Source organism: Populus trichocarpa, chromosome 6 (genome assembly GCF_000002775.5).
Source record: "Populus trichocarpa isolate Nisqually-1 chromosome 6, P.trichocarpa_v4.1, whole genome shotgun sequence".
NCBI lineage: Eukaryota > Viridiplantae > Streptophyta > Magnoliopsida > Malpighiales > Salicaceae > Populus > Populus trichocarpa.
This window is the reverse complement of record NC_037290.2, coordinates 18134269-18146358: the sequence shown is the minus strand read 5'-3', so window position 1 is coordinate 18146358 and position 12090 is coordinate 18134269. Positions and strand designations below refer to the sequence as shown.

The 12090-nt window shown below is 32.9% G+C and overlaps 1 protein-coding gene across 3 annotated transcripts; it reads left to right on the top strand.

Annotated features, from left to right (window-relative positions):
• Nucleotides 1-3923: 3923 nt before the first annotated feature.
• LOC7485281 (probable E3 ubiquitin-protein ligase XBOS32) lies at nt 3924-11630 on the top strand. 3 transcript variants are annotated; one of them, XM_052454108.1, is made up of 10 exons: nt 3924-5136; nt 5218-5277; nt 5451-5522; nt 5629-5804; nt 5892-6052; nt 7560-7618; nt 7711-7757; nt 8959-9063; nt 9578-9669; nt 10975-11630. In XM_052454108.1, the coding sequence occupies exons 1-10, from the start codon at nt 4942-4944 to the stop codon at nt 11493-11495; spliced, it is 1488 nt and encodes a 495-aa protein (XP_052310068.1). In that variant the 5' UTR covers nt 3924-4941; the 3' UTR covers nt 11496-11630. The 3 variants fall into 3 exon arrangements, with proteins under 3 accessions (XP_052310068.1, XP_002308433.1, XP_024460196.1); XM_002308397.4 differs by having other exon boundaries at nt 3925-5136; nt 8923-9063; XM_024604428.2 differs by lacking the exon at nt 5451-5522 and having other exon boundaries at nt 3925-5136; nt 8923-9063.
• The last annotated feature ends 460 nt before the right edge of the window (nt 11631-12090 follow it).

Here is a 12090-nt window from a genome sequence, read left to right as displayed (position 1 = left end):
ATGAAGGAATTTAACTATGTAAGGGTTATTGAGTCGGCCGCAGAAAAATATAACGCTAGAACTATTGGATCAAGAAAAAAAAGGAAATTAGGGTTATACTAATATCATAAATGCAATACAAATAGAGGTTGTTAGACAATAACAAGAAGGTGTAGTTTAGTGTTGTTTTAGATAGCATAAAAATATTATAGTTTTGGATTGTTATAGAAAACTATGGATTGAATGAGAATCTAGAATAAGGTTATTAGGGTTAGTTCTAAGAGGTGATGGTTTGACCATGTTACGGCAAGAGAGGTTGTAGAAGCGGGGCGATAGACTAAAGTAACTATATATGTTCAAGCTTCAAGTTTGTGCTCTACATCTTAACTACTTTAAAGGTTTTACAAACTTATAGCACCAAATTCTTTAAATGTGTTATGGACATCCAAGAGAGATGTCTAAGATTGATTTGATCTAAAGGATAATGATCAAATTATTTAACTACTAAATATAAGAATTAGATGGAATTGTTTATAAAAAGAGATTGAAAAATATTTTGATAGAACATTGTATGTCTTTGATCGATCTGTTGATGATTGGATGTAATATAACATTAATTGTTTGATTTTAGGTTAATCTCAGAATTGCCAGAAGCAGTTAAATAATATTATATTATCTTGTATAGATTTAGGTATTGACCAAGAACTTACTATGGTCCGGAATGTTTTGGGAATATTTATGTATCTGGACTTGAATTTATGACATGCACCTTAAATAGCTTAAATTCTAATGTATATGTAAATCTTAACTCGTGTATTTAGTTGTAAGATATATTTGTATTTAATTACCATGTATAATTTGTGTATGGTCTAAATTGATATTTATTTTATTGTTAAGAGAATTAATTATGATTTATTGTTGATGAGAAAATTATGGAGTTATTATGATACGACGTGAAGAAATGATCCAGGATGATTGGATCAAAGATTTAAATTTGATTGGTGATGTGAGAATGCAAATGTCGATAACTTGAGATGTTCTAAATATAAAGGAAACTTTGCCAAAATCTCAGTAGAAATTTCAATAAAGTACTAGTTAATATTAAAGGACTAACATCATGTTAAATGAAATATATTTATTGAAAAAAAAATTACTTTGTTTTCTTGAGTTCAAGGTAGCTTTATAATCATTAAGATTGCGGGGTGTTACATTTAATCCATCGTCAATCATATCCAAGCATATAAAAATGCATCCTAAGCCTGAAGAAGCTAAGAACAAAACCATCAACCTGTGCATTAAATACACAATGATGGAGGATTGTGATTTGTCAAGAAAGCCAAAGAATCATCATCACTGAGGAAATTTTATTTTTTGAAAATGGCCAAACTAATTAATACATTCATAACACTCTTAAATTACTTATAAAAAAAGGGATATAAAGGCCTAGAAAAACAACAAAAGAGAAGTCTAATTATAGCTGAGGATACTACAATTAGTGTCCAATAGTGCTTATTTTTTAGAGTTATTATAATTGGAAAAACATTGAATGTCCCATCTACTTTAGTTTTTAGTTTTTATCATAATAATAATAATACAAGAAATAAATAATTGAGAGAAATGAAAACAAAATCTAAAATTTTGAATTATTTTTTAGATCAAATAAAAACCCTAATTTGTGTTTTATTTTTTAATAGTTCTCTTCTAATGATCTACTCTCAAGAAAAGGGATTCCAACCTCTTAAATAGGCTTTAAACTGACTTTTATAAGATATAACAATTGTAATTACAATTCAAAAAGAAAAATAATGTAAACCCAAAAATTAAGCTAAATTTTTTGAAATTAACTATAGAAATAACAAAAGCGAATAGTTGACCTTTGATGTTTCTTTTATTTCATGCTATAATCAAGGTTTAATCAAATGAATATGGACAATTCCAATCTCGAGAAGACAATAGGTTGAATGGTAATTTTTATCATTAAAAGTATTCTAGATTTCATTAAATTTCCCATGTCAAAATGATCCCAATATTTAATTACCTTTTTCCATTATGTTTGAGATGTTTATTGAATTTATTTTTAAAATACTTTTTATATGTGCAATACTGAACCTCAGAATAAATTGCTGAAATACTCTAGAACCAAAATTTATCATTTCAATAAGAAAAACAAAACACCAATTGGCTACCACTATAGATAACTATATTTCACACCTCACATTTGATTATGCACATCAAATGAAAGATTCTAATGTATAGCTAATCTTTACTCGAATCACCCTTAGGAGCTAACATACTTTTTTAAATGACTAAGGTAGAACCCTCACCTTCATAGAAAATCTCTTTACTGTTTGAATCATAAAAAATAAAATCTTGATTGGCTACGCTTTCTTTCTCGTATTTTTTTTTTATCAAAAGATGTTTGCTTGTGAAACTCTCTTGCTTATGGAATTCAATGAAATAATGCAACTATGCACCACATCTGTAACATCAATATTCAAAACTAGAACTCTAGCTTGTAGTTTCTAGAGGAGTAGGTTTAGTTTAACTAGTTGTCCACTAGTATTATAATCAACCCAAAACCTATTATTCTAGTCAGTTTGAAAACCTCTATTAGTTCTCCTAGTTTGCTATTTCTCCACAACTAGAGCCGTGTGATAAGCTCCTGAAACCATTCATAATCACTGCAAAATAAAAAAAAACACGTCTTGTATGGAGTGTCATGATACACTTAAGTATCACACCTCCAATTTCTTCTTTATTTTTGACAAACCATTCCTTGCTATTAATTAATAGAACTCATCAGTATACTCATTAAGACACTCTACCCCTTGCCTTAATATGTGGAGTCATAGGTACATGAGTTGACCTATGACTAATGTACCTATGCTATTAATTTAATATGAAATCCTAAGTCTCATGAAATTCATCATGTTCAAAAAGTTGCCTCCTCTGCTACTCGTGTTTTTAAAAAGGATTTTCTAAATTGTTTGTGGATATATAATTACTTTTCTCATGATCTTTCAATTTTCTCTTCTTTAATCAAAGAGTTAATTCTAATACATGTTGTCTCTGTAAATCTTTAATCATTTGTTCGTGGACTTTTTGCATCTAAATATGTCATAATTTGTAACTTTTTTCGGTCATGGTTTTTCTACTTTCACAACAAGATAATACTAAGAATTATTGGGCTATAATATTAATTAACACAATTGAACCAAGGAAAAGGAATCAAAGAATAATGATCTTCTAATGGTATATTATTAAAATAAAGATTAAAACCTCTAAAATAATAGAACTTAAATCGACCTTTACAAGATAAAAATAATCAGAATTTCAAATTAAATAGGAAAATGACATTTAAATTTTTTAAAATTAATTAGAAAAAAAACAAAAATTAATAAAACAATAGCTTCAGAGTTATGAACAGTTACATTAGATAGATCGGTTGAATTTGAATCTATTCATCTAATGAAAACACACATGTGCTAAACGCTACATTTCTTTTGCTTCTTATGCATCCTTTCAACATCTAACTTGCTCAAAATTTACTTGCTATAGATAATTTTGGACGAAAAATTATTTTCCATGAAAAAATCCAATCGTTTTGTGATTTCCAAAATCTAAAACATTACTATGCTTATTTATATTTTGGATTCATTTTCTGATATTTTTTTTTGAGAATATATCTTATAAGATTTGAGAGTGCTTCGTAGTGTGATAGTAGTTGCTTTTCAAATAATTTTTCGTGCCGAAATGCATGTTAATGATATTTTTTTATTTTTTAAAAATTATTTTTAAGCATATCAAAACAATCTAAAATATATAAATTATATTAAATTTTAATAAAAAAATTTAAAATTATCATATAAATTATGTTAATGATAATTTTTTAACAACAAATTATCGCAAAGAAGATAACAAATATAACCGCATAGTAAGAGCTGACTTTTTTATATTGCCCCACAATAAATAGAGAGCAAAGCATGAAACGAAAGTTGACTGGCCAAGAAAGAAAGAATATCCAATGATGGGAGACACGCCTTTCATGCACGTTTGCTCGTTCTTTCTTTTATTTTGTTGGTTAAAGTTTGTAGCTAAAAGGTGCTGTCTTCCCCCACTTCTATTTCTTATCTCGTCCAGTTTTCAATTTTTCCTATTTTAAGTATTTTTTATTTGTCAATTCTTTTCTAATCTTGATCGCTTACCTTTTCTTCTTGTATTATCTTTATCTCTTCATTAAGGGAGATATTTGATCTGGGTTTTGATTTTTTGAGTGGAATTTGGGATTTGTTGTTAATATTGGGGCTTTTTTTATGTTCTTTTGTAAAGTTTGTTTCTTTGAGCCAAATTAATAGATGAGTTTTTGAAATCTTCAACCTTTTTGGAATTGGGGCATTGGAGATTTGTGTTTTTCAGGGAATTTTGATATTTGAAGGAGAACTGGGTAGCTTGAAGGTTGTAGTGTTCATCCTGGTGAAGTAAATACGATGTTGTTGGAAATTGATTTGGGAATTCATTATCGTATTATTGGATTGGTTTCTCGAAATTCACGAGATCTTTAACTAACCTATGAAGTGTCACATTCATCTTCTTGTGTTTTTTTTTTCCTCGAGCGAGTAGTTGAAGAGACTCCTTTTTAATTCTTTCATTTGGGATTTGGATGTCGACAGCAGTCCTTTTCTAATCTCTCTCTCAAAATTCACCAGAGGTATTATGAAATGGTCAATGAGATAATGACTGTTGCAACCAATTCTTTGATTTATTTTCGAGTTTTGGATTGTTGTTAGTTGGATAGTTACAAGGAATTCCCCCCCTGTTGTTTATGTTATATCATGTTTATACGAGGGTTGTAAATAGTTTGGGGGTTGAGGATAGAAAAGTTCTCTTTTACTGTTTGATTTGATTAAGATCAAGGGAGATGTATTCGAGCTAGAAAAAACAATCTTGATTCTTCCACAAATCATGAAATTCTTTAGCATCATTGGCAATTCATTTGGTTGTTCTGCTTCTGGAGAGCGTTTGGTTTCGGCTGCAAGAGATGGGGATATTCAAGAAGCCAAGGCCTTATTAGAATACAATCCAAGGCTTGCAAGGTACTCAACGTTTGGTGTTCGAAATTCTCCACTCCACTACTCTGCAGCTCAGGGTCACCATGAGGTATTTTCTAGTTATATCTTTTATATTGTGCAATTATTCGAGTCTTTCTGTTGTGGTGACGGTGATTTTACCTGTTTTTAGATAGTTTCTCTCTTACTTGAGTCCGGAGTTGATATCAATCTGAGGAATTATCGTGGTCAGGTAATTTCATCGTACTTCAATGAAGGTTCCAGGTTTATTTGTTCGTTATTTTAGCTTTTATTTACTTGAACCAATCATTCATATAGCTTTTAGGTATTTTGAGAAACTTCTAGACAGGTTAGCTTCTCTATGAAATAATAAAATATCGCGTTCTTTTTAATTTGTGTGCATAGACTGCTTTGATGCAAGCTGGTCAACATGGTCACTGGGAGGTTGTGCTGACTTTGATGCTTTTTAAAGCCAATGTATGTAGTTTACTTTCAAGTCAACTGGAACTTGTTTGATTAACCATGAATAGCTTACAAGATTTGGGAACTAGGAATGTGACATTTGTGGAGTATTGGATTTTAGATTCACAGAGCAGATTATCTTAATGGGGGTACTGCACTTCATTTAGCTGCTTTGAATGGTCATTCTCGATGTATACGCCTCCTCCTTGCAGACTACATACCCAGCATTGCTGATTGTTGGGATATATTGAGTAAAGGCTCAAGGGACAATGGATCCATCTCCGAGTTTGATGGAAGGTAACTATGAGCTCCCTTCGCACTTCTACAATCTCTTTTCCATTATTATGATTTTATTTGCTGAGTTGTGCCATTTGTTTGCACCAGTGCTCTTCGCGAGGTTATCAATAGACCTGCTGATGGAGGCATTACTGCTTTGCATATGGCAGCACTGAATGGGCATGTTGAAAGTGTACTGTTACTCTTGGACTTGGGAGCTTCAGCTTATGAGGTCACTGTGGAAGATGGAACTACTATCGATTTAATTGGTGAATCCTCGTTTTACCTTAACTGATGATCACTTAGGCCAACTAGCTGTTAATTTTAGTTGAATAGCAATGGCATTTTTTTAGTTCACAACTTAAACAGTGATGCCATTCTCTACCTTTGCCATCAATGCTAATTAATTTCTCCTGCTCAGTTTCTCACAAGGAGACTATGACATTTCTTAAAATGGAGGTCATTTAATCAATTTGTTTTCAGATCACTGTGGCAACACTCAGTGAAACCAGTATACAGAGGAATTGAGTTATTTGTATCCAAATTGAAATATACTAATTGACATGGTTATCAAATTGGCAAATCAACTTGTGGAATTCTATGGTTTCACTATCCAGAAATGATCAAGTCAATTGGTCATCTCAGCTAAAACCTTGTTTTGGACCTATTGACCCAGCAAAAGGGTGTTAGATGCTCTTTTTGTGAGTTCCAATTCCAACAAGTTTTGGAAATTCTTCAGTTTCATCTGGGAAGTCTCGAAATTTGAAAAGATTTTTGCAAAGTTTTGACTTTGCATGTCTTCATTGAGATCTGAATTGTTATTTTTTTTTTCTTTAAAAACTGGTTTAGGGTTTTTCTTTTATAGGAAAAAAGAAATGAAGCTTCATATCTTTTTTCTTCCCTTCCAAGCAAGTCTCTCACTTTTTTCTTACACTCTTCTTCTTTGTCTATCTTGACATTGATAGCTTATGAATTTGACATACTTGAAGCCTCTTGATAGCTTCTAAGTCCCAGTAACTTTATTAGGAAAGTTAGAACACTGAGGAAGTACTGTTTTATGTTTGTGTTTTCTACCTGGTTTTTTTTATTGTGTTGTGGTGAGAGCCAATGCTGTTACAGGTTATAGCATTATTACAATTTCAAATGTTCTCTAACATCATGAATATTAAACATGGTTAGCAACTATGCTAGTGATTTATTATAATAATCAGAACATTATGTATAAAGATACTATTATTTGAAAGTCACATTTATTCAAAACTAATTTCACATTGTTTGTAAAATCATGTGTTTTTATGATAGATTTTCTAGACCCCCACCATTCCTAATGAATAATCAAATCTTAACAACCTCAGTATTAATCAAATCATACATTTTATTGCCTTTTTTGTTGTTGTATTTAGATGATAAAGATTGTCTCATATGGCAACTTTGTGACATAGATCAGACAGAAGATGTTAAAGCTTGATTAAGGGAAAGTCTCATTGAACATTTTCTTACTCTCTGGAGAGAGAAATAGCTCAATTTTAGTTGCATCACTAAAATCCTAATTTAATGACATCATTTGGTTATCAATACCCTATTGTACTGTAGATCTGGAAGGCTAGGTCCTACTGTTTTGGATAAGACCTATTTACAGAACAGGTAGGTCTCTCATAGTGTTGTAAAAAATATAGGCACGGAGTGAATACCAATGGCACACCATTATTCTGAGCTGAATTGTTTAGCTTTCAATACCATCTATTTAAATGTGTATCCCCTGTTGTCACTTTCCAGGTGCTGGAAGCACGGCTCTTCACTATGCTGCATGTGGTGGAAATCCTCAATGTTGTCAAGTATGTTTACAATCCAAGAAGAAAATTGTGAAACCGAAAATGAGTTACGTGTATGCTGAATCTTTATCATGTTCATATGTGTTGTGATTCAGATTTTGATTGCCAGGGGTGCCAGTTTGACTGCTGAAAATGCAAAAGGGTATGCTTCTAACATCTTTAGTTCTCCCATATGTTCAATATACATAATAATACAGTGATTTGCAAGTGGAATCTCTTTGCATCTTGCAGCAATGATACTTTTTACTTCTTTTCAACTAGGTATAAAAAATCCAAACAGTTAAAATGTTTTCCTTTACCGGATGCTATTTTGTTCAGCCCACTTACATAGTGTTTGTGCCTAGAGAGTAGGGTGGGGAGCAGAATTCAGGATTTTTTAATTGGTTTAGGATGTAATGATTTTGGGTTGGAAACCATTGGGCATGTCTTTCAAATAAAACCATCTTAACAAATTGGCATTGAGATTATATAGGATAAGAATTTAATGGTCATAAAACTGAAAAATCTCAGGGCAGACTAATGTGACCATGGAAGAGTTGACACTGATGTCAATGTGACATCGGGTGCTGACTAAATGAATTTCAGACGTTGTAATATACTGCTTTCCCCTTCCTTTGTTCCTTGAAACCCTTACTAAAACTAAAATATGAAAAGTGCCTATTAATGAGTTTAAATCAATAACATCTTTACTAATGAAGAAGGGAAATATTTTAGAAATTTCACGGAGTATACTTTGGCTTCTGGGTAAATTGTTTCTTTGGAATATGTTAGGATAATCAACCTTTTCTGGGTCCTCCCCTTTTAATGTAATTTCCCTTGGGACTTCCTCTACTCACGTGTTCTTTGCAAAATGATAACCGCTGTTAGAATGTAGCCTGCGCTTTGCCAATGTCAGTCATGTGAGGATGAGCACTCTTAAGAAGAATTTATTGGTTGCTTCACCTTATACACCTATGTGCCTTGTGTTGCATTATATTTACATGACCTTGGGAAATAATGATGATTTTCACTAATAGTAAGATCAGAATCTTTGATTGATCTCTACTTAATATAAAGTCCACATGCTGACATTAAAATACATCTCAAGCGTAACATAATTAGTTTTTAAGATCAGTAAAATCTGGCATTCGAATCATTCCATTTTGGAATTAAGTCATTTCAATAATGAATCTGTACTTTAAAAGGCAGGGATTAGCAAATGTTCTGTACTGTTGGATGTTCATTTGCCCCATTATTGTATTGATTCTGGTGAGATAAACCATATCATTGTGTTGACTTACCTCTGGTTTTCTTTTGTTTTGTTCAAGGTGGACTCCTCTGATGGTTGCTCGTTCATGGCACAGAAATGAACTTGAGGTGATTCTTACCACACAGCAAGAAAACCAGTCTCAAATATGTCCTTCTCCATATGTATCTATTCCCTTTATGAGCATTGTCAAAATTGCCAGGTAAATACAGTTTGTCATATTTTGTTGCAAACTTTACAGTAATGCATTGACATATGCTATATTCTGTGACTTGCTTCCTCGAAGTATAATAGCCCTTGAATCTTACACTTGTGTCTAAACTACAAGGTCTTCCAAAACTTCCTGGGAAACTATGTTTCACTTTTAGTCTCTTTTTGTGTGATAACATCTTGCCTGGCTGATAATATGGCTTTCAATGAAGTTCCAAATTAGTAACTGCTATGAGGGTGACTTTTGCAAAAATGTGGACCCCTAGAAGCGCTAAAGGATAATACTTTTGCACATGATGTTAAACCACAACACGTGTTGTGGAACTCTTCTAGTTCAGATTGAGTTCCATGTAAGAAATCGCATATACCATGAAGTTTTCTTCATGGTCATTTTGAGGCTAGGCGTCTCATTTACATTTATGTCAACTAATGGTTTGTTTCCAAGCAAAATGGTTAATTCCATAATCATGGAATGATAAGCTATCCTTTGTTGGGATCATTTGCAGAGAATGTGGATGGAGGAACAATGATTCCCTACCTACATGTGATGATACATGTGTTGTTTGTCTGGAAACAAAATGCACAGTTGCGGCAGAAGGTATGTTACTAACAATTGCTAATGGTTTCCACTTTTCTATTATGTTCTTTATTGCTTGCTTTAAATTTTATGGAACTAATATTGTCAAACTGAAATTGTGAAAGTAAAATTATGGAAAACAATGGGGTAAATTGATCATGTAGCTTGTTGTCTATACCTCTTCTGGAAGCTATTGTCTAGAGCAAATGACAGACGTTCTTTGGCTTGCAAAGTAAATGCTGTGGGTTTGAGACCCAAGAGCTATCACTTCATCAAGAAAATCTGGAGGGTAGAACTTCATTTTTTGGTCGAATTTTATTTATTCACTCTTAATTTTTTTCAGTTTTGTCACCAAAAGATGGAAACATGGAATCTTAAAATTTTTTCTCTTAGTTTCACTCCCTCATTTATGTGTTTCATCAACATAAATGTAGGCTTTTTGTCTCACACATAAATAGATGAATATGGAACTGAATAATCATTTTACGCACCAAACCTCCAGAATTTTCATGGGTATTATTTTTATGAAGAGCAAGCAAATCAAACTGTCATTTCAACCTTTAGGACCATCACCTCACTTTTCCAGGGTTGTGTTTCTGGATTCACCCAAGTGGTGGTGAGAGTTGGATGCTTGGTGCTATTTTTAGGCTTAGTAAAGAGTGATGTTCGGGTGCGATATTATAGAGCAGTAGTGGCAGATAGAGATAGGGGTGGTCTGTTACGTTCATGTATGTTATTGGTGGTTGTTAGGATTAAATTTATTGAGGCTATAGGTATATAACTAGAGAATCACTATGACAATCAACTAAAATCTATGGGAAAGAAAACAAAATTTATATGCATGGCTATTAAAACTCAGCATGTACAATTCATCCCGTAAAGCATCTACAAGGAATGTCATTTTCCAGGTAACAGAAAAGTCTTGAGTATGACATGTTTTAATAGCATACTCACTTTTTTTTTTTCAATCCTGGTGTGATATCATTGCATGCCATTCAATAATCAGTGCAGTATTTCATGTATAACATGGCCATTCAGGTGGCTTTTTCCTTGGTACTTGTAAACACCTTTCATGGGTTCCATTGCTTTTATCTATTGATCTTTACAAATTACATTTTTTTTAATTCCACGAAAGTCTTCCTGTTTGGAGTAGTTCCAAATAGTTATGTGATTTTTGACAAGCTCATGAAGTTTGTGTATTTTATGTCACCAAAATAATAGCTGAAATCTGAACCTGTAACTGATGCCAAACTATATATTCTCAGTCAGCTCCTTGTGTGCTTCAACTGAATAATCCTGTCATTTATAAAACAATATGTTGTGCAGGCTGTGGACATGAATTCTGCACAAGATGTGCTTTATATCTCTGCTCTACAATCTGTATCTCAACTGTTGCTCAAGGTCCAACGGGGTCGGTTGCCTGCCCTCTCTGCCGGCATGGCATAGTTTCATTTGTCAAGCTTCCAGGAACAAAGCCAGTGGTTAAAGCTATTGCCAGAACAAGTTTATCTCTATCATTTTGTACATGTACGGGTGAAGAACCAGATTTCCCTTCAATGACAACCCCACTTCGCAAGCCTGATTTCCAGTGCACCAAAATTTCCCCTCCATCTTCATTCCGTTCTTTAAGTTGCCAAAAGTTCCCATCTATGAATTTCAATGCTAGCCGTTGCATGGGAGCTTCAGATACAACTCCTTTAGTTCCATGTACAATTGATCTGAACCCGCGTGAACGTGAAGTCAGGTGTTCGAGATCAAGAATTAGACGATCAACCTCCAACCCAGAGCGCAGAAAGTCTTGGTTATCTGCGCTCAATCAGTATGTAACTACAGGAACTGGGTGCTAATTTCCTTATTAACCTATGATGATTATTTTTCCTGCCGTTTTGTCCATAATTTTGGTTGGCAGTGATTATTGGGCTGTAAATTTGGAAGAGAATCAGCAATATCTACAAATGAATCGCATTGATATTATTGCTTCATCATGTCTTACATTACAGGACACTTAAATTTTTGTTGCTTGTTGCCTGGAAGATGATAGGGTGGACCAAAACATTGGAACACTATGCGAGTAAATTGAAAGTATCGCAGGTTACTCATCGAACTGGATTTCAATTAACAAGGACTTGGTTATCTATATTATAGTATTAACTTTTTTTTTATCTTGATCATTATTGTTCTGCCAAAAAAAAAATGGGGTAAAACGAACAGCAATAGGGCTCCTTTGTCTGTTTCAAATGGGAGGGCGTTGCCAGTTTGAAGGGTGATTTCTTAATGAATACGGTAGGTATTTTTCTTTTGACCATATACTTGTCTAATTGTTTGCGTTAGGTTGTGGTTTTTTTTTTTTTCAGTCTATGAATATAGAATTTAGTTCTATGTATTTATTTCATTTTACTTTATTTACACAGAAAATTTATGAAGGTTAAGTTATTTTCATGA